Source organism: Globicephala melas, chromosome 18, assembly GCF_963455315.2.
Source record: "Globicephala melas chromosome 18, mGloMel1.2, whole genome shotgun sequence".
NCBI lineage: Eukaryota > Metazoa > Chordata > Mammalia > Artiodactyla > Delphinidae > Globicephala > Globicephala melas.
The window spans coordinates 63,172,473-63,197,815 of record NC_083331.1 but is presented as its reverse complement, the minus strand read 5'-3'; the positions used below and the strand labels follow the sequence as shown (position 1 = coordinate 63,197,815).

The following is a 25,343-nucleotide window of genomic DNA, read 5'->3' as shown; positions in this document are numbered from 1 at the left end:
AACCCTCTTGGTAATTTGAAGGGACAAAAATGTTCATTTGACTTGAGTGATTTACAAGATTATCTCATTTCCCCAATTCCCTTTTTCTCATAATCACAAAACAAGTGATGAACTATAAATTGATCAGGAGGGAGACCCTGGATAGCTGAGAGTCAAAGGCTTTATAATTTATTAAACAATTGGTATATCAGACTTTCTACGGAAAACCCTATCACTTTCACACTTTAAAAAAAAGAAAAGAAACAAGAGAGACTTTCAATCTGTATTCTATCTGCTATCCCAGCCAAAATGCCAGGGTACTTTTTTTTCTCCACTCCAAAATAGATATTTCTCATTCCTTATGGAAATACTGACATAAACATTTTATACAGTTATCTTCTGCCTACAAATGCTGCAGGATACCATAAGGTTCGTCTTTTCAATAAAACACTTTATTGCAAGCACAGTTGGATTCTCTTTGGCCCAGCCTTTAACTTGAGCAACAGAACTCTAAGAGGAAAGGACTTCCGCAGAGCGCTTGGCTTCTACTAATTTTTAAAGCAGTATCAAATCCTATTATTTCTGACTAAATGTAGCCCACTTTCATTGAAAAACAGTGAAATAAATGTTGCCTTGCATCTAGAAGTATTTTTAGCAAGAGGATGTGTTTTTAGAAAGCTGAGAGCAAACGAGGAACGTTTTAACACCCATTATTTATAAACGGACATATTTCTTTATGGAGAAACTCATATTTATACCTACCATGAGAATGATACGCAGAATAATAATGTTTCCGTAATGACTGTATTTATGAAAGTTTAAAATGTTGAATGGATGACCTTCTTTGATTGCCGAAATCCTCTACAAGATGAACACAGGATAGTTTGCCTTCCTGACTTAAGACATTATGAACTGAAGAGGATTACATTTCCATATAAAATATTGCTATCTGCTGAGTATTAAATATGACAGTGGCACTTCTGACATGCAGCATATTCCTGCAAGGATGAAAATGAATCTTTAAAAATCTGTTTATGCCAGCCACTTAAGTGTCAGCTGATGTTAACTTGGGGCATCTACAGTTTTACTCACCTCTAAAGGTCAAAGCCACCATTATCCAATTACTGACACTCTAAACTGTCCATTTTCACTCTTGGTTATCCAATTTAGGTACAGGAAAATGTAGAGTTTCGATATTGTCTGGGATGATGACTATTTTCTAGGTGTCTGGGATTGACCCATTGTGTCTACGGAGAGGTATAGGGCTTCCCTGGTGGCGCAGTGGTTGAGAGTCTGCCTGCCGATGCAGGGGACACGGGTTCGTGCCCCGGTCTGGGAAGATCCCACGTGCAGCGGAGCGGCTGAGCCCCTGAGCCACGGCCGCTGAGCCTGCACGTCCGGAGCCTGTGCTCCGCAACGGGAGAGGCCACAACGGTGAGAGGCCTGCGTACCGCAAAAAAAAAAGACGGAGAGGTATAAAGCATATGCATGAAGGGGAATAACCCTTGCTTGTCATCACAAAGATAACAGTGGAGAAAATCTATCGTATGTAATAACATACCCCCAGTCTTTCTTACAGTCAAAAATCTGTATGACCTAATACCTCAATTAAAAAAAAAAAACCAACATGTCATACTCTCTACATAAGTACTGCTCCTCTCTGTCAGCACTATTAATGCAATATATCTGTCAAGCTTTATTAAAATTATTTTTGATGTGTATCTTGGCTCATAAACCTCCTCAGTGCCTGATATTGCCTCAGGGAATGTCCTTGTAACATTGAATCTCTGAAGATGGGACAATAAAAGAAAAATCCTCCAAACTTTCAAGTTCAGCTATGATATCACACAGCCTGCAACGTCTCCTGTCAGCACGCTGAACGCGCTTTTGCACGTGAAAATAATTACAGCAAGACTATTGTTCAAATCTTGTTTCACAGAACCTTCTGGTAGAAAAAGCATACATGCATTCAGAGATAATTATCCAAGAACAGAGTCAGCACTGACATTGGGATAAACTGTTAGGTCCGTTTTTCTTTATGAAGCTATTTTAGAAGCAGCATCCTTTGAGTTACAGCACTAGAGTTTTAAACTCGGTCCTTTTTTATTTGTGTTGTACCTTAATTGGCACATTTCACCCGTGGATGTTCCCTATTAGTAACAAAGACGTCTGCTTGTCACCCACATCTTCCATGGCCCCAGAGGAACTGTTGTGCTTGCAGGGCACAGGCGAACAGCAGACATGCCAATCAAAGTGGATTTATGAGAGCCCATCATGGTTGGCAACGTAGAGAAAGCACCCCAGGGGAAGAAAGTTAGGGGAGGGAGGCACAAAAAGGGGTAAAGGGAGGCTGAATACGGAAGGAAAAAGCTCAAACACACCAACAGAATCAATCAATTTACGTTCACTGTTTTCCTATCCTTAGCACTGTTCTGGAATAGTACATTTCAAACTATCTGTTTGAGGCTCAAAGGATCTGGACAGGCTTTGGCTGGCTGTTTGATTTTTCGCAGGATGTCACGACCTGATATCTAATCCTCAAGAGCATAACTAAGACGCACCTCACGCCAAGAAGACACACCGTGCAAGTTCAACAACATTTAAGAAGAGTCAGCTGGTGGGGTCTTGGATGTTGGGGCAATGTGAAATTGCTATCAAGATTTTTTAAACGCCTTTCATTTTTGTACTTGTTGCAGAACCATAACAGTCTGCTCATGGATGGGCTCCAGTCCATGGACCATGCTTTGTTCAGCCTGTTCTAGAAAGTACAGGGGCAGAAGAGTTAACTTCTCAATCAATTAAAACCACTCTAGTCAAACTGCACTTGCTAAAGTTAGTAGCATCCTTACGGCCAAATCAAAGGTCTATGTTCTCTGCCCCTCCCATTTGACTATCCACGACATTTGATGCTGTTGATTACCCTATTTCTTGAGTGCCTCTCTCCCTCTACTTTCAGAACAATATGCTTTGGGTCATTTGTCTTCCTTTCCTGTATCCTCTTTTTTTTTTTTTTGCGGTACGCGGGCCTCTCACTGCTGCGGCCTCTCCCGTTGTGGAGCACAGGCTCCGGACGCGCAGGCTCAGCGGCCATGGCTCACGGGCCCAGCCTCTCTGCGGCATGTGGGATCCTCCCGGACCGGGGCACGAATCTGTGTCCCCTGCATCGGCAGGCGGACTCTCAACCACTGCGCCACCAGGGAAGCCCTACTGTATCCTCTTTAAATATTTATACTCCCTGATGTTTCATCTGATCCCGTTCTCTCTTTTCTCCGGCTAAATGTTACTGTCCTTTGCCAACAAACATTTCTGTGTTGGTGCTCCTCAAACCAGTCAGCAGGCAGACAACTGTTACTAAATGGGAACAAACAGCATGCCAGGAAATGTGCTTGGTGCTGGGGGAACAATCTGAGAAGACACACCGTATTTATACCCTGCCTGTTTGTTCCTTTGTTTCTCCAGATGCACGCTCCACTCCACTCCACCTGCTTGGACTCAGGTCTCATCACCGCTCACCTGGGCAATGACAATAGTTTCCACCCCTGCACCCACCATCAGTTTCCCCCACTCCAGTTTATCATCTCCATGAACGATCTTTCACAAGTAAAAATCTGACCACATATTTGCCTTTTGAAAAATCTTAGCTATCACCTCTTGGCCTATGCAGTGTCCTTCAAATTCCTTAGCTTGAAATATAAAGCTCAAATAATACGATCCAGATCTACCTCCTGGCCTCATCTCCACAAAAACAGGACCTTCCATGGCTCATGCCTTTGAACCTGCTGGGTCCCTGGCAAGAAAGCCCTAGATCTTTTCTTCTTCTGTAAGACCCTATTCATTCTGTAAGTCCAAGTCTGACTATAACCTACTCTAAGGTGCCTTTTCCAATTTCCCAAGGCAAAGGGAAGCATGCACTTCTCTTGATTCACATAGCATTTTACCCACACTTCTATCTTCATCCTGATCCCCTGTGCCGCACTGAAACTTTTACACCTCTATCTCTTTTGGATAGACTGTGATTTCCTCAAGGACAATGCTGTTCATTGTTATTTCCTGTTTCTTACAGAACAATGCCCAGCGAATAGCAGGTACTCAGCACATTTGCCTCTCAAATGGAGTGGAATGCTTTTAAGCAAAGAAAGACAGACATCATATGGTATTACTTATATGTAGAATCTAAAAAAATGATAAAAATGAACTTATTTACAAAACAGAAATAGACTCACAGACATAGAAAACAAACTTATGGTTACCAAAGGGGAGAGTGGGGGGGTGATAAATTAAGAGTTTGGCATTAACATATGCACGCTCCTATATACAAAATAGGTAAACAACAAAGACCTACTGTATAGTACAGGGAACTTTACTTAATATCGTAATAACCTATAATGGAAAAGAATCTGAAAAAGAATATATATGTATGTATGTATAACTAAATCACTTTGCTGTACACTTGAAACTAACACAACATTGCAAATTGACTATACTTCAATAAAAAAAAGAAAGGTTACTTTTGAATTATGCAGGCAAAATAGACAAGCACAAAAGCATTAGCGAAATAGGCAGTTTTTATTCAAGGGTTCCTTTAGGTTTTCCAGTCTTATCTCTGCCTGTTCACTGTCTTTTACTTCATGCCTCAGGAATACCACACGCTTGCAGCTCCCTGCACGCATCTGTGGTTTCACGCTGTGCTTCTGCTGAGTTGTTGCCTCTGTCTGAAGCACCCTCCCCTATGCCAGGTGCCCTCGTCATCTGTCCCAATGCCCAGGCATCCTTCAACACATCATTCAGCATCTATATCCCTGAAAGTCTCCCTGCACTCCAAGGTTAAGCTAGGTGCCTCTATCTGTTCCCAAAACATCTATTGCAGAATGCTCACATTAGATACTGACATTATTTGTTTCTGTCTCTCTCCCAATTAGTACTTGCAAGTACTTTAATTTGCTTAGTCTTTGTATCTTAAGAACTTATCAACAGTACCTGACGTATAAAACACACGGAACTAATGCTTATTGATGAGGCATGAGCTAAACTGCCACAATGGCTCCACTTTTACAAAAATCCACATTTGGATCAAATGACTGTTGAGCTATTATAACCACCCATCTTGGACTGTAGGGGAGAGAAAGATTACACCTGTTAGGTATGTTCATAACTGTGGTTCCCAAACTTGTTCCAGCTATGTTACATTGACATACCCCTTACCTTCTCCTTTCATTATGAATAAAACTTCAAACCTAGGTTCGATGGGGAGAAATGTACTCATTTTAATGGAATTCCAAAAGATAGTATAATTTTAAATAAAATAGCCTAACAGGCATAGGTTATTAGAAACAGACATAAGCTACAAAAAGACTAAAAAGAAAGGATACACAAATAGCTTTTAATGCACTGGAAATAAATGGCTTCATTCTCCTCAATTTTCACTCTCTTAACTATTTTCCAAAATTACACACCAAAGCTAGGCATTCTGCAACAGAACTTAAAATTAGTAATAAAGATTTCATTCATTGTTTTAATCAAAGTAACCAAATTTTTTCCATCAAAATGGGACCTCAGCTCTTAGTTCTCTGGAGTCCTCTGTAGAACACCATATGCTACTCTTCAGGGTAGAGGCTCTTTTCTTCCGCTGAAACCTGGACTTCCTCACACTCTTGTGATTTCCAGGGCTTATCACTGCATCTGGACCATGGTAAAATTCATACGTTTCCAATGAATTATATTAATAAGCTATTTTTGTTGTTTTGGCCTCTTGTACTAATGTTATTTTGTTACTATTTTTTATCATGATATTATTTATTGATGGCAAAGTGCTTTCTAAATATAATATAATGTCCACACCATCATCATAAAACAGCAAGCATATTTTATTTATGCTGACTTAAAAGTTGTAAACGTATTATTGATCATTTCAAAAGGTTTACCTAGTCTTCCTAACATTGTATGTTATTGAACTAACCTACACTGGATAATCATCAATTACAGAAGAGAATACACTGACCACAAAAGAAATAAAAAAGCTTTCATTCACCTAAGACCTCTTCATGGCCTTTTTCATTTCTGGATGACTCTAAAAAATTAACTCCAATCAAAAGATCACCACACACACACACACAAAAGATCACCACAGAAGGAGCAAAACAAATCATTCAGGTGACAGGTATAACAGGTGGTCTTCGTTTATATATTAAATTCTATCTCAGAAGCAAACAGCTAAATAGAATACCATTTCCCTTGTAAACTATATCCATGGCAAATTCTTCAGAATGGTTTTCCATTTTGATCAGAGAATGTTCTGAAGGGATGTATTTCATAGGCTTCATTTCATCAAATTCGATGATAAATTTTTTCAGCCTCATAATTTATCAACTACATTTATTGAAAATTGACTCTCTGCTTATTGCTTTCTAGGCACACACTGTTAATTTAAGACTGTTTACTCAGCTGGATGGACCAGTTAAGAGGCTCTCCATGCAAAGATACTATTATGGGTGGCAGACATAGGCAGGTGACTGTTGATACAAATATTCTGGTCTTACGAAAGCCAGACATTCTTTTCAAAGTCACGACCCACAAGGCAGAAATAATTTAGATAAGAAAATAGACAGAAAATAGTTAGACAGACAGATAGATAGATACATAGATAGAGATAAATGACAGTATTTGGCAATAGTTCAGGTCCTATAGATTCCAATTCCATTACCTACCTAATTTGTCTGGAATGAATCCATGACATGATTTTCATAGTTGAAGTGGTTGCTACTGACACAATTTACAGATTTTCCTCATAGAAGTCACTTTTATTAAAGCAAAAAGATATGAAAGTCATGTCTTCTTTGTTTAAATGGAATCAAGATGGACCAGTGAAGATACTTAAGTCACTTGCCTTCATGATGAAAAATGGAGGCTCAGTCTAAGCAGACAACTGTTACTATCTCTACTCAGCCTTCTTTCTGTTCGTCACAGTGCTAGGCAAGCCTCAGAGGGACTGCTGGCACCCAAGTTCCCATTCACGAATGGGTATATATAGGGGGGTAAAGGTGGTGCTTTAAAAAAGGGACCGTGCTAAAGAAAATAGCCTGAATCCTTTCTCTCAAGACCACTATATTATCAAAATGTGCTTTTATGTTCATTTTAGAGCTTTGTCTCCCATGCCTACTTGGTATCATTTAGTACGGGATGGAACATGGAAAGTAAATGGTCAAATCCACAAACAGCAGTAACTCTGATAAATCACTGAGGCTAGCTCAGGGACTTGATCATATCTACAGAGATGGAAAGAATCATAGATGAACAACGGTGAAGTCTCTCCCATTTTAATCTCTTTCGTTAAAAAAATTTTAAACCTGCACACACACACACAGCACAGAGCTTAAGAAACAGTATGTTATTGATAACTGTGGAAACCTCTGAATATCTCTCCTTTATAATACCTCCAAACCTAATCCTTAGAGGTAATTACCATCTGATGTTTGTGTTTAACATTTTAAAGTTTTCTTCAGAGTTTTACCACATATATTGTATTTTAATTCCTAAATGATGTATTGCTTAGTTTTACATTTTTAAACTTTATATAAATGGTATATATTCTTTGGTGATTTTATTTATTTTTTAATCTCAAAATGAGATTTCTGCAATTGATTCATCCATGCCTGTGGCTAGAATTCACTTATTTTCAATGCTCCATAGGATATCATGGTGTGAAGAGATCACCATTTATGCAGATGGGATATTTGTGATATTTCTACTTTTTATGTTATTGTAAAAAGGCTACTATGAATCCTACACATATATTTGTACACATGTGAAGCAGTATGTCCAGGGGTAGAGTTGCAATTTTAAGATATGCATGTATTCAATAGCACAGCTATTTTCAAATCGTTATTTAAAATTAACTTGCTCCATCCAAAGCCTGGAAAAAGACAATGTTCGTATCTGAGATGGCAAGAGTAAGTTTTAAAAATAGTTATGTTGACGTTGACAAATTAGTCCTCCATTTTTCTGGTAAGGAAATTCCCCAAACGTTGTGTCAAAACATTTGTGTCAAACTGCTGTGTTTTGCCAAAGAGCTAAATTTTCCCGTCAAAACACTTAATTAGAAGCTATTAATGATGCCTTCCTAGATTTAAGAAGCCACTGCAAGAGAAGAGAGAAACTGAAGGAAAAAAATATCCCCCAAGCCAAGGTGCAGGAGATAAGGAAGTTTGTGGATCGCTATTTGGGAATTTTGCCTTGAATTCCTTAACTCTTCTGCAGTCATTTCACAAACTCTAACTCACTCAGTTAACAGACAACAGGGAAACTTCTGATATATGAAGGGCTAAACGTCCAACACAATTCTTGCTTCTCCTCTTAATATAGTTAGTCTTGTAATATTTTATTCTTATCACAGAGAATGGTTTGGGTGCCGTAAGTCATCGTCATAAGCACCCAAATGGCACTAGCAGATCTATATCTGATTTACTCAGCTACAGACCATCTGGTAATCATTAGGTGAGAAAGTTCACTGATAAAATACTTAAATCCCTGAGTCGTAAATTATTTGAGAAAAAATTGCTTAGCTTCTTCTTTTAAACCAAGGCTATATATCCACATCCAACTCTCTCTCTCTCTCTCCATCCATCCATCCACCCATCCATCCATCCATCCATCCATCCACCCACTAGAAGGCAGTGACCAGATGTCAGCATGGGATTTATGATTTGAGTAGGTTAGGGCTAATGAAACTCAGGTCAGAAAAGCTAATATCTGCATAGAACAGTAAACATTCATAGTTACACGACCACAAACTACATTGCAAACCCACAGCAGCTGTTCTGCAAATGAATGTTGGTCATGAAGAAATCAAGGGAAGAAAGATCTCAGGGTTGCTGAGTCTATCTCTCCTCACATCTGGTAAAAAACTAAAGGTCGTACTCTACTGATGGTTGGTCCATGATATCAACCTTTACCATGAAGCTGGACACATTAGATTTTTGGTACACAAAGACCTCAGAATAAGACAGTCAGGGAATGACAAAGGGGAGGTACCATTTCCGGGCTGTTGTTAATGCCATCCTCTGAGATACAGGAGAGACAGTCAGTCAGTCAGCAGCAACCTCTCCTCTGGCTTTTTAGATGCTTTGATAGAAAATATTCTCTTACCTCACTGAGACCTCCCCAGACCAAAATATATGCACCTAATCATTATTCACACTCAGGCAGATTCTACATAAACAATCAGGAATATTGCATATATTAATCCATGCCTTGAATTTCTTACCTCACGTTTCTCATTCTTCAATAAAAGCAAAGACTTCAATTTGAAGTCACTGTGACTAAGCTTTTTTTTAAACAAAATCTATCTCTCAAGAATATATGGAATATATATTTATTTCTTATATCTATCTATATTTCACAGACTTTCCCAGATAATCATATTTCCTCTTATTACTCCACCTGGCCAACTCCTTATTAATCCACTCTTGGGGTTCTATTTCCTTTGGTACGTAGAATATTGTTGATTTTCAATAAAAAAATTGTTTTTAACATCAAGGTTACGGGCCCTTTATATTATTAAATCCCTGTGTTTATCCTCATCAAAGCGTTCTTCCAAATAATCTTTCCATATGCTCAAGTAAACTTTCTAAGAATTGATAATTAAAAAAATGGATTGCTATGAATTTTACGAACAGAGCCCCAGAGAAACGTTTTTAACCGTATATACATCTCGATACCAAGATGTAAATACTGAGGAGATTAAAGTGGGGAAAAAAGGACATGCCAGGATGGTACTAATAGTTATAAAAAATATATGGCTCTTTGGCACGACCCTGCAGTAAGAAAGTAATATTTATCCATAATCTTTGTACAAACATGACCTTCTTGGGGTGACATAATACCAGACTTCTGTTATCTATTGTTTTAACTTTACCTCTTAAAGTAATCGTCTTTCAGTTTACTTGTTGGACTGCCCTCATAAATGGGCAAGCTCATCTCATAAGAGCAGTTGAATGTCAAGGAAGAATTTAAACGAAGGCATATATCCTCTACACAGGAAACACTCAATGTTTTAAAAACAGCAGTGGAAAAAAAAAAAACCCCGTGCAGTAAAGGTTTAGAGACATCCTCAAGGAACGGCACAGACGCGTGTTAGTGATTTATCTTTCTCATAAGCCCAACGCAATACACGGCATTGAATTGCAAAGACAATGGATAACAAAAAGAATTCTCCGCCAGATTCTACACTTTGCGTTCATTAGTCGTCCCTAGTCCAGTTCTACAGGTGTCAGCTCTTCTTTTACTAGTAAGGAATTCGGCCGCTTTGACAAGGGTGATGAAGAAGAAGAAACGCCAGGTGCTGGTGTTCGGAGCAACAACTTGCCTCCACTTGCCAGCACCATAAGACTGTCTCCTTGGGACTTCCTAGAGGATTATAACCTCCGGATGGACTGCTTCATGAGTATTTATCATCCTTAAAACTGATCAGAAATGCCAGGTGGTCATGGTTACAAGACACCTGTTTTCGCGCATTTTTTGATAAAAGCTTCTCTGCTGAATTGCTGATAAATATTGACATTATGTTTCAAACCACACGCAATGGCTTGAAATCCTGGCTTCTCTCACACAAAGAATTAAGCTTTAACATTTAATTGATTTCTCTAAGAGCAAGAACCACTGTAAGTGAGAACTTTTACCTTGAATTTCTTTTTTAAACGTTGGTTTTAAAAACAAACAAACAAACAAAAAATGAGAAAGGCCAATTAGAAAGACAGTAGATTTTCAATTACCTTGGAAACTCGATTTGCAACTTCTCTGCCCACGGTCAGCCCCTGGACAAATGTCCGAGCAGCAATGAAGGCGCGAGTGACCTGAATTTTCAGCTTCCGGGGAACATCTCCGAATGGTTTCAGCTGGTCTGTGTATTTGCTCACGCACTCCAAGTAGTCCTCGCTGAAGTGATACTGTGGGTTGATCAGCTGAAACATTCGTTCCAGGAGCCGAGCCCAGAAGTCATTGAGCATCTCCTCCAGATTCACATTGCCCCCAGTGTAGTATCTTTTTAGCTCTGTGAAGAGGTCCTGGAACACTTCCGAATTCTGCATGTACAGCATGCCATAGGTCCGTACAAACATATCATTTAGTGACTTCTCTGCATTTTCCAGAAGCTCTCGGAAAAATTCTGCAGATAAAACAAGTAAGCAGTCATAAATTAGCAAGATCTAGGAAGTCCGAGACATCTACTTACCTTAAAAACAACTGCTTTTAATGGTTATTTTCACAGAAAAAAAATGTATCCTGTGATTAAGGTATCAATGAACTGATAGTATTTTAAGTGAGATTTGACCTACATCTGTGATCTTCTCTGAGTCAAAGAAAACAGAAGATCATGGGATTCTGTCTGAAAGAACATCCATTAACATTAGGAATTTACCATTTAATACTCCTCCAAAAAGGTTCAATTATATTTCCATTTATTGTTAATTTTAGAAAATCCTATGCTTTCAAATTAACGCAAATCAGAACATGTGGCTAAGTATTGTCATTAATATAATAATAAATGCATAAGTGATAAAAACATTTGCTCCAGTCTATTTACAAATCTGTTCTACCACCAAATTCCATTAAATTGCTTTTATTTGCAAAAGTTCATAAATGGGATATTCAAATTAATGTAATATTTGGACTCTTTGTAGTTGCTATATATAGCAATCAATTATCAGTGTTTAGAGATTCATAATGCAATTAAATGCACTTAAAGCCAAGGCTATAGTAAACATAATTTAGGCTGCCATAATGCATAAGAAAGTTATGAAGTACCATGCATTATCATCATATGCTATCACTATCATTTTATAGCACTTGAATAAAATATAGGCATTTGGGCTTTCTGGTTAAGAGGTTCTAAATGAAAAAGTGTCTACCAAGAAATGACCTCTTCCATCCTGCAGTAGCACTTGAGTGTTTCTGGGAGTAGTAGTAGTAGGCAAAAAAATAGGATGGCAAAAACAACGTCCCTGGGTACTGATAGGTCCTCATATTAGTCTCCCTCAAGACACAGTGCATATGTGTAAGATACTTATCCATTTGCACAAATGAGCCTGGGTAGAGCAAGCTCAAGTTTTATCCCATTCAGAGAATGTGACTGGGTGTGGGAAAAAGGCTATGGAAAGATCATTCTTCTGAGTCTGTAAATCCAAGTTACCAACAACAGAGTAATTCTGCTTTACCTCCTACAGTTCCCTTTTATTCCCAGAAGCTACGGCCCCTCTCAGTTAAAGCCGGGGAAAGCAAGTCCTGGATACCTCAAGGAATCCCAGTAGGAATCAAATAAAAACCTCTTCTTTTTTCTAGGGGCTTGTGGGATTCTTTTCCTGAGATGCAGAAGAGAAAAAGCAATGACTGTCTCTATGAATTCTATGGAAGCTACACCTAATTTTGTCTTTATCAGAAGGTGCCTGAAGAAGCACTTGATTTAGCTACTTCAATTCCAAATAATATAGCATTGAATCACTGTCTTGAGAAAATAGTGTCTATAATGGTGATTATTTTGTATTTGTTTTCAAATAAAACCAATACACTAAATCTTAAAAAGGACTCTGTTCAATGTTTATCCTCTTACTACGAAAGAATACTTTTTTTTTCTTAAATACAGAAATTATGTTGCTACACTGGTAGCAAAAACTGAGGGATTATCTGAAAGTCATGGCTTATCACCCCTGGGTAATCTTGTTCAAGGCACCAAATAGTTCTTATTTTAATTTTTCCCAAATGTAAAAATCAGGCTAAATAGTTTTAAACCTCCCTAATCTTCGAGGATTCATTAAGGAAAATCACTTAGGGCAAAAATGTTCAAAACTGTCAAAGGATTAATTAATCAAAATATTTATATATGCTATATATCTATGTTATTTATGATTTTATGAAATAAGAAACATTTCAGAAGTTTTTCAGAAATTTACTAGTAACTTATCCTAAAATGGAAACTATATTAAATTATTAATATTAATAACAAAGCATAAAAATAGCATAGTAAAACCTTTCAGTCTTGAAACCAAGGATGAAAATAGCTTGGCCTTGTTCATATAGGAGCAGAGTGAAAGGTGTTATAATTGTGAAAGAAACTATGAAAGAATGGAAAAATCACCGAATTGAAAAATACTAATATAATGAGACTGGAAAGTAGATTTTCATCACGAGCTCCGGATAGCCTATTCATTTATCTTCTTTTTGAGGTCAATTATTTTGTTGGACTCTGAAATAAAAGCTTAATTTATTGAATACAGAGTACTGCCTTCAGCAATGAATGTCAGTAGTGTGATCTGGATTTGCAAGAGAAAAAAAAAAAAGAAAGAAAAATCTTCTGGTTCTCATTGTTCTCCAAAGATTTCAGGTATAAATCCTTCTCTGCAGCGATGAAAATTTTGTTTTTTCTTTTACAGAAGGTTACATTCCTAGACTTTTCCTCTCCTGACACGGGGAAAATTAAATATTAGGCTTATGACCATTTTGTAGCTGAAGAGTTAAAATCAGATTGTCCACTCACTGTGCTTTGTGGTTTGTGTCTTTATGCCTAAATTAGTATCATAATTGAATATAGAAACTAAGTTATCAGATTTCCATAAATATGGCTCAAGAAACATTTTATTATTAGATTCCAGGATTAAATTTGTGTTTAAGGGTATGTCATTGTCTCAAAAGTTTGCTCTTAGCTTCAGTGGTCCTCAAAAGTCAAGTTATTATTCCATGTTCAAAATCATTATACGGTTTAGTGATCTCACAGTCAAAGTTAATACTTGGTATTGAAGGATGTTAATGCATTAGGCAATTACGAAAAATGTTGGTACCCTAAAGTACATTGATCTTAGATCTTATGAAAGATGGGAATCCAAGGTAGTGAGGCAAAACTAATGTCCTCCAAAACATAAGTATTCTCATTTCATTTTTAGCATGCCCACAGACTTAAACTTCCACCTTTTGAACTGTGACTCTTTGAACAAAGTATTTTATGCTTGGATGAAAACTGTCTCAGCAAACCAAACAAGATGGGGATTTGGAAGACAGTTATCACACCCATTTTGCTGAGCAAGTATTATGCCCAAACAGCATAGAGAATAAAATTGAAGAGCCATGTAACAACAAACAAACAAACAAAAACCCTCAATCTAACCCTTTGCTTAATGGGAGAGGTCAAAGCTCACAGTGGATAAAGGCTTCAGTCAACAAAAATTCTCATGTGTAAAAGTTTGGCAGATGAAGATGTTTTAAAAAATGTTTTCCTTCCCCAATCACAAAATATACATCAAAGATGGTTGCTTAGGGCTCATTTATGCTTTATAGATGCACAAAAGAATTTCTTCCAGCCAGCAGTAGCCTCTGGGAGGATTTTATTCATCTAGAGGGGAGATCTGGATGTGAACATCTGTTTGCTGCGGGGCAGACTGCCCCAAGTGGGAGAACAATCTTGTAGATAAAAACCACCACTGTTCCAAAAGCAAAAAGAAAGTCTACGCATGCCACTGATCGCTTGGAGAGGCCTCTTAAGGGGCAAAAATCAACTCCTAGGAGTCAAAAGGTACCCTAAGGATATCTGAGAAAGGCTTCAAATAAAGTCTCCAAATGAATGCCTCAAAATGTAAGGTGCACACAGGACCAAGGGGAGGTGCAAGCCCGAAGAGAAAGGCAGACTAAGGGCTCTCAAGGAATCTGCAGTCCGCATAAAACAGCAAAAGCTGGGCCCATTTAAGCTGGAAGTATTATCTAGTTAATATTATCGTAGGGGGACTGGGCATGGCAACTGGATCAAGCACTGTTTAGCATTAACCTAGAAATTGTAGCATCTTCCTATTCTATTCTCGTGCTCTCCAAAACACTTCTCATTGAAAGGTCATTTAAAATGAGTGTTTCAGATGGTGGTATAAATCCACATCATCCCAGAACCCAGTGAGAGAAAAGCTTTGGTCACTGGTGTCAGTGGAGACTGTATCTATGCATGATCACAGACAGCATCTGTCTCACCAGGGGAAGCAGGTATCAATTTGCTTCCCTAAACCCACATATTGGTGTTGAGTGTGTTACTCTCGTAATCTCTTTCTTTCTGTCATCCTCTCCACAAAAGCATGCTAAATCAGTTCAGCCAGCGCAGAACCCAAGCTCTGGCTACGGAAAAACCTCAAGTTGCCGGCATGGAGGGTAAATGATTCAGAAAGCTGGTATCCTATAAGGACTATGTTTCATAGACACAGGAAAGCTACCACCCTGCCCCCGACCCAGGCCCTTTTCAAGGTTAAGTGACTAGGAGAGTCCTTCCCTCTGCACACACCTGTCAGCTTTCAAGTATATCTTCTGAGATGACTTCTCCTTTCAAAGTCCCCTTGCTTACATCATAACCTGATGTGACCAGCAGGGAAATGCTGGGATAAGGAGGAAGAAGAACCCCAGCGCCATTTACTCTCTTCTCTGGTAGACTTACACATGGTCCCTAAATGACCCACTTCTCCCCACTCCCCAGACGCTGAGACTCTATAAGAAGATTGGTGCTGCACAGGGAGTCCTTGCCACATGCAATGTCACCCTTGGCAGGTCATGGCTTATGTGGAATGGCCAGCTGGATGCCAGTCTTCTACATCAGGGGTCTCTGCCTCAGCACTGTTGACATTTTGAGCTGGACAATCTTTTTTTAAATTATTTTATTTTACTTTATCTTATTTTTTAAAACATCTTTATTGGCGTATAACTGCTTTACAACGGTGTGTTAGTTTCTGCTGTATAACAAAGTGAATCAGCTACACATATACGTATATCCCCATATACCCTCCCTCTCGCGTCTCCCTCCCTCCCACCCTGCCTATCCCACGCCTCTAGGTGGTCACAAAGCACCGAGCTGATCTCCCTGTGCTATGCAGCTGCTTCCCACTAGCTATCTATTTTACATTTGGTAGTGTATATATGTCAATGCTACTCTCTCACTTCGTCCCAGCTTACCCTTCCCCCTCCGCATGTCCTCAAGTCCATTCTCTACGTCTGCATATCTATTCCTTGGAAAATCTTTTTTTTTTAATTTTTAAAATTAAAATTTTTTTTTAAAATTTATTATTATTATTTTTGCCCCACCATGCGGCTTGTGGGATCTTAGTTCCCCAACCAGGGATTGAACTCAGGCCCTCAGAGTGAAATCACGGAGTCCTAACCACTGGACCACCAGGAATTCCCTAGGCTGGACAGTAGTTGTTGGGTGTCTGTCCTGTGCATTGTAAGATAATAAGTAGCATCCCTGGCTTCCACCTACTACATGGTATTGGCACATCCTTTCTCCAGTAGTGATGACAAAATTGTCTGCAGACATTATCAAATGTCCCCCAGGGGGACAAAATCACACTCACCCTACCCACTGAGCACCACCCTTCTACTGATAAATTCCAGAAGCCTAGAAAGAGGCTATCAAAACATTCCAAGAAAAAGCCAGCACATTTCTAGACCTCATCAGCCTCGCAATTTATTTACAAGATGAACTTGAGGAGCTGTGTGTGCTTTAAGTGAAAGGAGCTGAAACACACATCCTGTTCACAGGTAAGACTGCTGGTGACCAATACTACCATTTCCTGGATGGTGCCTATCACAGGGTAGGGCCTTAAAACGTGGTGACTAGTGAATGAACAAATAGACGGTGAACATGAACACCCAGTGAAATACATCCTGACTCCACGTGGACCAAGCTCCTCTTAGACAGTAATCACTGTGGGAGAGAGATGCTACAACCACATCTTAGAGCAGACATAACTGATATGCTCTACTGTCATCCTCCAAACTCATGCATTTATAAATATATAAACATTCACATCCTCCCATGCTCCACGGTCATGTGCATCTACAGGTACAATGCCCCGTGGCCTCTGCTCAAAAGTATGGTGGTTGTCAAGACGGCTCTACCAGACGCTCGCTTCCTCTCTGGACATCTCCGCTTGTTCTGAGTCATGCTTTGCCTGGTTTCACTGCTGCCTCTCCTGCTGCTGGTCCTGCTGGGCCTTAACCCCACGGCCCACGATCTCACCAAGCTGCCTGCATTCACATTCACTCGCGCGCTTCACTTAGGCAGTGGCTCGCATGAGTTAACTCTTAAACCACCCTGTCTCCTACACTGCACTGAAGCCTCCTTCCATCCAATAGCTGGTCAAATAAACACAGTTTGGAACTCTGTTGTTTTCAGTGAGCAAGACACTGCCACGTTTTATTTCGTCATTATTCAGGTTAAATAATTATGTCAGGGAAAGAGGAGAACTATTTTGAATAGATATCCTATTATATCATCTTTGTAGTTTTTCTTAAACATCAGTTGCGTTTTTGTGTAAGAAACAGACCCTCAGTAGGCATTTTTAAAAATTATGGGGTTGAAATTAAATAAAATGATTTTCAAAATAACAATTTATTCAACAAGGGAGAAATCAGAATCCGTAATTACTGAGACGAAGTTGCTGTAAGCAAAACTTCATTTGTGATTTGCCCCTTCTTTATCTCTTAATTCATACTTTCTCTTGCTCTGTGTGTGTGTGTATGTTTTCATAGATTATGTTTATTATGTTATAATACGCATTATGATTTATTCAGTCAGTTCATCTCAGGAATTAATAGAAGCCTATATAATTTCAAAGTGAGTTAACAGTAGTAATCTACAGATTTCCTGTTTGAGGGATTATTATAATCAAACTGCAGATGAGGAAACTGAGGCCCAGAAATGTTAGGCAAGTTGCCCTAGACCACTAAACTGGCGCACGACCCAGAGCGCAAGAGACAACAGGACAGCAGGGCAGTTTTGCAGTTTACACGAAGTCCAATTTTCACACTGTGATTTGAATAATTAATGAGAAGTATAATAAACTCCTGGGACACTGGGTAAAACCCTACTTAAATATAAATTGCAAAGTGCATTCTAAAATCAAATCTAAATTATCTTTTAAAAATAATTTTCATGTGTGATTATTTTTCCACTAATACTAATTAGCTAATGTAGATAACTGAAACTGGAGAGCACATGCAAATCCCTAGGGTTGGTATATCTTCCTCAAAGGAGTGGCTTCCACTAGAAGAAAATCAGTGACCGAACCTGTGATTACAGCTACAGTGCACAGAACAGTGACTGGTATGCAAAAGGATGCTAAAAATATTTGACTTTATATATGTCCCATTTTATAACATATATATACACATATATTGTAGATATTGTTTTATAATAACATGTATATATTATCAACAAATACATTTAAACATTTGAATAAATTCAAACAAGCAAAATATAAACAAACAATGGCAAAGAATATGGGAACAAAATGCTCCAAATATTTAATATCCAGCCCTTTACCAAAAAATTTTGCCAATCCCTGGCATAAAGGGTCAAAATCCTAAGTGAGGGCTTCCCTGGTGGCACAGTGGTTGAGAGTCCGCCTGCCGATGCAGGGGACACGGGTTCGTGCTCCGGTCCGGGAAGATCCCACATGCCGCGGAGCGGCTGGGCCCGTGAGCCACGGCCGCTGAGCCTGCGCGTCTGGAGCCTGTGCTCCGCAACGGGAGAGGCCACAACAGCGAGAGGCCGTGTACCGCAAAAAAAAAAAAAAAAAATCCTAAGTGAAATGTTTTAAGATAAATTAATCCAACAGAATGTATTATGCCCTTGAATTCTTATAAGTAGGAAGGCAATTTAATTATTAGTCTGTTATCTCTTAGTAGTAGAATAAAAGTTCTTTCCTCCATTATTTTATCTTATATGTTAAAATCTGCTCTGACAGCCCTGCAGCCTGTTCATCTCTTTATATTCCCCTGCGAGGTAACTAAAATCCAAAAGTAAATTCTTAAATCACTTAAATGATTTAGAGGATTTAGGTGACTTTAGTGATTTTAAAGTAGACACCCTAAATTTTTCTAAGATTGTGGTTTAATGAGTCCCTGGAGATTTTCATGAGGAGAAAATCTTACAATAAACCTGGAATGTAAAATAGACAGTATAAAAATGAAAAAGGAAAAGAAAAAATAACACTCTCCTCTGATACTAGGTTAAGGTTAAAAAAATGATACATTTTTCCAAATTTCTTTTCACGATAATTAATGAAAATAAAAATTTAAACAATCTTTTAACATCGTACAAGGCCCTACAACAAAATAAAATGCTCATAATAAATCTAGGAGAATTATTTTCAAAAAATAATAAATATATCAGTTGTTTAAAATGTTACAATACAGAAGTCAAAAGTTGTTTGCTATATTAATCCAAAGGTTATTTTCACTACATTACTCCCATTGTATGTCAGAAATTCTTATAAACTATATCTAAATAAGTAGAAACGTAAGAGTTCTGGGGAAATACTTCTAACCAATAAGTCAGGAAAAAAAATGCCCCAAAACTTAGGATACAGTAAATGCATTTTTAAACACATTATTCAGCTCAACTGGACACCACCATTCTATATTCTTCCAAGGTATCTAATCAAGTTGACTAGACTTTTCCACGAAGAAATTTTTAATGAAAAGTCATCAGTTTACAATCATGAGTATTTGTTAAAAATAACCAATATCTTGCAACAAAGTCCTTTAATTCAATACCATTAAGGTAAAGTCAGCTGAAGAGACCCAAAGCCAGGAGATTTTTCAGAATCAGGTGTGTAATTCAGCTGCAAAAAGAAAAGTTGCCTGGAAGCAGCACTCTGTAATTGGCCAATATAGGGAGATTTGAAGCAATAGAGCAGTTTATGGAAATTGTTGATTTGAATTCACATTTCACAAGGTGAAATTTTTTCTATACTTAGTGATCCTTTACACATTAGATTGATAAATGTTTTATTTCTTGGTAGGTTATTTCTCCCAAAGATCTCTTTTAAAGTAAGAAAGACTGATTAGGCCACTTATGTTCACAAGGTGGAATAGATAAACTACTGATGCTGGGAGTCATGAGTTAAGTTTGAAAGTTGCTGACGGTTGCTGCCCAAAGCAAACAAGTGTTTTGAGACTGCAGATGGTACTTGTATCTCACCCTAAGCAATGCACATGAAATTGAAATCAGGGATGTTTTCTGAGTTCACCTCTATCATCACGCAGCTCCTTAGCTTTGGCCTACGGACAGTGTTCTTTAGGCCTTGCCCAACACCCTGCTTCCATTTTTTTCTGATGACATTACCCACAGCATGGGGTATATGCTCTCTTCATAGTATATTTCTCTCTTTACAATCCAGTTCTTTTTCCAGCTCCCCTGACTTCTTCACCCAACTACTCACTGGGCCAGAGGGTAGAACACACCTCTCCAATATCAAACCACCAAGGGTGAACTCTGGGAAGTGGGGCTAAAGGTAGTTTGTAGGTGAAAAGTCAATGATAAGGACCTGGGGGTACTGGAACAAGAGATTATGTAGGCTTTTAGGGAGAGTAAGGAAGAAGAACCAAATGAAATTTACTTCTTTTTCCCTCTTGGCTGCCCATTAAAATCACTTACAAAAAATCTTGATTAAAAAAAATAAAAAATAAAAATAAAAAAATCTTGATGCCCAGGCTGCATTCTAGACTAAATTATAATCCATCAGAGTGAGATCCAGGTTTCGATATATCTTCAAGCTCTGCAAGTGATCCCAAGGTATAGCCAAGACTGAAAATCACTGGAGCCCTTCTCTGTTCTCTAATACTTTCATTTTAGGTCAATGCATGATTGATGATGAAATGGGCAGGGAAAGGAGTAATAATGATGGAGGGAGAAGCCATATTATACATCAGGAAAGACCCTATTTTCTCCTTCCCTTCACTTACTTTCCCTTCTCTCTTTTCCTGCAGTAGAAAATTAGTGTTCTGGTCTTGGGAAGGCAGCCAAGCATTGGTCAGTGCCAAGACTACATGAAGAGCACTGGCAGTGGTCCTGGGGGATAAGAGTGTGCTAGTCTCTTTTCCTTTGTCTTCCATCTCTTTTTCCTTTTCCACCACTTAACACCACCTCCCCAGTCACCCTCTGCCTTCAGGACAAGGGGCTTATCCCATGGTGAGGGAAGGAGGGGTACAGTATGGGAAGAGGGAGGAAGAAGGTCTGATAATGTCCAAATTAATTCATGACAAAGGGAAATGGAATGATTACAAAAGTCTAATCAGGGCATCAATTAAGCACATAACATGGACAACAGGAGGAAGAAGTTGTGTATTGGGAAATGCTGAGTTGCAAAAGCATAATTAAATATAACAGTTTTTGTGAAAATATTATATCTTAATTTAACACTAACTTATTAAGTGGTATTCTTTCTGGCCCATCAAAACCCTGCAATACCAAAAACATGTGAAAAGTCCTGGAATAAAAAGGACTTTTTTACTTTGCTTAACAGATGTTTAAATGAAAGCAAAAGTCAGTACAAAGTATAAGTTTAAAAAAATAAATCAAATAATAATATATTCACATATTTTGCTATACCCTACCTTCAGTTTTGAGTTGTTTTTAACTATCTACATTTTGCAAAAGCAGAATGTTAACTTTTTTGCTATCTACTACTTGTCTTTGTTTTTTTTTTAAAGAAAAAGTGAAACGCAGGATACCTCTAATAAAAGAAGATGGTTCAAATGCAAAGTAAGGTCAAAACTATGTGTGTAAAGATATTCCTCCTTTATTTATTTTAGCAAAAAGGAGAGAAAAATTAAAAATCCCCAAAGAATGACTAATCCACACTGTAAAATATTATGTGACGTTTATAATTATTTTTAAAGAACATTTAAAAGCTAGCTCTTACTAAGCACTATGAGTGAGCTACAGTTCAAAGGGCTTCTCATGTGTTAACTAATTTAATCTTGTCAGCAACCCTATGAGATAGTTATTATTATCGTCTGAATTTTACATTTGGGGAAACAGAAGCACAGAAAAGTTAAGTAACTTACAAGGTACATAGCTAACAGGTGTGTAGCTGGGATTACAAACCCAGGCAGTATGGCTTCAGAATCTACAGACTCTATAGATAATATGAGAATTGAAGCTTATAAATTTAGAAAACTCTTTTTAAACAAATATAATACAAAATTACAAACACAAAATAAGGCATAGGACCTTGGACAGGGTCTATTCAAGTGAAGTGTCTTGAAACAAACTTTACCAGATTCATGGGAAATCTACCTCCAGTATAAGACATGATGACAGAAATTGGTAAGATATAAAATGATACAAAAGGATGTATCAAGTACAATCCCAATTTTGTAAAAATAAATAAATAAACGATAAACACATACACACTGAGAAAAATTAAAAAAATACATATGCAAAAACAGTTTACAATGGGTAGAATGTTATGGCTTATTTGTATTTTCTTCTCTGTACATTGTTAATTTTCCAGAGTTTGTGCAATGACTATACATTGCTTTTATATTTGGAAAAAAAAAATAGATATTATTTTAACATGAAAATCCCTCTTAAACACAAAAATACTGCTTGATGACAGAGGGGAAATACCTAAATGCACAGAGAGGGCCGAAAATAAACAAGAAATTTGCTCAAAATTACAGACTATACCAGCAAAGTAGAAGGAATAGAATTTGAGTCTTTTGACTTTAAATCTAGTGGATTCCTACTGATTAGTAAAAAGGACTTAATTAATAAAAAAAGAAATAAAAAGTACAGCATGCTGGCTATAAAATAATGCTCTCAGTAATGTTAGGTAATTATCTATTAACATTAAAAACATCTACACTTTGGGTTTTTGAATAAATGTTCTGAAAAATACAGATAATTTCTATTTATTTCTAGATGGAGAAAGGATTTCTCTAATTGATGTAATCAGTGTTCAACAAAATTCCATTGTTCATTATTACAGATGTCACCTCAAACTAAAGAAAAAAACCCATCAGTTTCAGATTTCAATTATTATGAATTTAAAGTCATTGTCTTCTCTGCAGAGCTTTTGGTGGGCATTGGATGAACATTAGCACAGGATGATAAATTGTGTAATTCTAGGAATGTTTCTATAAACATTTGACAACAACAAAAATGTAACGAAAGTCAGGGCAACTTCCAACCACCTTTGTCACTCACCACATGCTTGAGCTTGTTGGACAAGACTAAGAGATGGCACAGCCTCCCCAGGTCATATCTTAGGAATCATTTGATTCCTTAAATCTATCAAAGGGAAATGAACATCAGCCCCACTTGGCAACATACATGTTTAATTCAAATGTAACTATATTGTTTTGATGAATGCATAAACGATGGATATCCTGGTATAGCTATATAATAAGACTTACAGTATTCTTGTGTAAGATATAAATACAGATGCATTAATTTAACTTCGATCTAAATTTGCTTGAAATTGGTTACATTCACTTTGCCAGTCATTTACCAGATTCTTCTCAAAGAAAAAAATACTGAATTCATTAATCTCATGTTGTATGACGGCTATTTTACTTTTATAACACCAATCATTTGGAATGCAATGAACAAAAACAATTATTATTGAACATTTCATAATGTATCAATTATTGAGTGTCATATCTTTTATGAAATTCTACAATGTTGAATGTACGCATCCTATTTCTCATAATGTCAAAATTAAAGTAACCCCTAGATAAAGGACATGCTTATTTTGATCCACTGGTATGTTTTAAATTTACAAATAACTTTTAGATGACCTCTATCCCAACTTCTGAATTATATAGATCGTAAAAGTCCACAAAATAATATATTCAGTTAGCTTTAAAAAAGTTTTATTTGTACCACAGGCTGATTATTTTAGACTTCATTGGATATTTTATAATATTTGTTCATTATTAGCCATATGTTATATAGTGATATGATATCACTCTTATTTTTATTCTGATGTTTGTCATAAAAACTTCCCCAAAGCAATTAGCCATAGTTTTAAAGAAAGTATCTATGTATTAGAAATTGGTAATCTCTACAAAGGGTGGTCTTAAAACAGCTCTGATTTAGGGGGACTTCTTTAAAGGGCTCTGCAAAGCTTCTTCAATATAGCAGTTCTTCATTTTTTGTTTTGCTTTGTTTTAAATACCCTGACCTAGGAAAACATGGCTTGTTGTGAATGACTCCCTCCATGGCCATTCTCCTCTCTCTTTTTGAACTGCTGATGGTAATGAATCTCCTTCTTCCAGCTCCAACTGCTGGATTCAGTTATCATCAAGAGCAGACATCAACCAGCACTCTTATCTTTCTCTGATGGATAGACTACTAACCTTTCACAAGATTAGAGACACAGGGTGTGCTGGAGATAATAAAATTCAAATAGGTTTATTTCAAAGGGCAATCCAATCTCGCTTTTGTTCATGGGTCACTTGGCAGATCATTTGCCAAAGCAGTTTTTCTGTCTTTCCAAGCCAGGTTCTGGTTCATTGTGCCAAAGATGTCAAATTAAGCAGGCTGCAGAAGCCATTTCCAAAGTAAAACGGGGAAAACTTGAGAATAACATTATTTTAGTACATGTGACAAAAACTCTACTGGCCATAATTTTAATTTTGCTCAAATTATACCTACTGTACTAGAAAAGTGAATCAAGACTAACCATGTTGACAACACCAATGGCTTAGTATAACTGCCAGTACTGTGATCCTTAAGTATAAATTCCAAATGATAATTTAGAGATTTCCATTTCAAATAAATGCCTAACGGAAATCAAAACCAAGAGTTAAAACATATGGTGCTTTTTGAATATTACGAGGGTATCTGTTCAAAATTTTTCTAGAAATAAAAGTCAAAGAATATTAAATGAAATAAATCAAGAATAAGTACTACATACACATGAAGAAAAAGATCAGGACCAAAATCTATTCCTCTAAGAGCAATGATTAATCCTTACAAAAGGCTTCATGTATTTTTCCTGTCCATAATGTCTCATTATTTAAAATTACCTCTTCCATATACAAGCCTGCAGTTAACTCCTAATAAGAAAATGAGAAAGGAAAACCATAAGGAGTTCCATGTTAAGAATACTCCTAAAATGTGTTACTTACCTGTAGGATAACATTAGCAAACTATCATGGAAGGTAAAATATTCAAATTTAAAGAATGCTAATAATTGTATACTACTATACGTGATACTGATGATACATATGTGTATCATCACTTTTATAATTAATTTAAATCCTTAATTACATATTTTGCAATGTAGTATAAAAGTTTTGTTCATTCTATAAAAAAGAGTTTTACAAAGTGAGAAAGTTAAATTTATATATATGTATCTATATTTAAATTGTAAAAAATTCTTAAAATTTTAAATGTTATTTCATTAAAACAGTACTTTGCAATTACTTATATTTTCAATATCATAGCAGAACAATTTTCCCAGAGATATTTTTAAATCAATCATAATTGATTACCCTTACTGTGTTTTACTAATTAAATAAGGCTTTGAAATGAAACAATTATAATCAATTGTATATTT

General features: G+C 37.2%; 1 protein-coding gene across 2 annotated transcripts in view; it reads right to left on the bottom strand.

The window, feature by feature from the left end:
• Positions 1–25,343, bottom strand: part of GPC6 (glypican 6) — a 1,087,352-nt gene that overhangs the window by 532,536 nt on the left and 529,473 nt on the right. For both annotated transcript variants that reach the window (XM_060288063.1, XM_030856917.2), the window contains exon 3: positions 10,746–11,137. In XM_060288063.1, the coding sequence (XP_060144046.1) occupies positions 10,746–11,137 (392 nt within the window). The remainder of the gene's footprint in view (positions 1–10,745; positions 11,138–25,343) is intronic.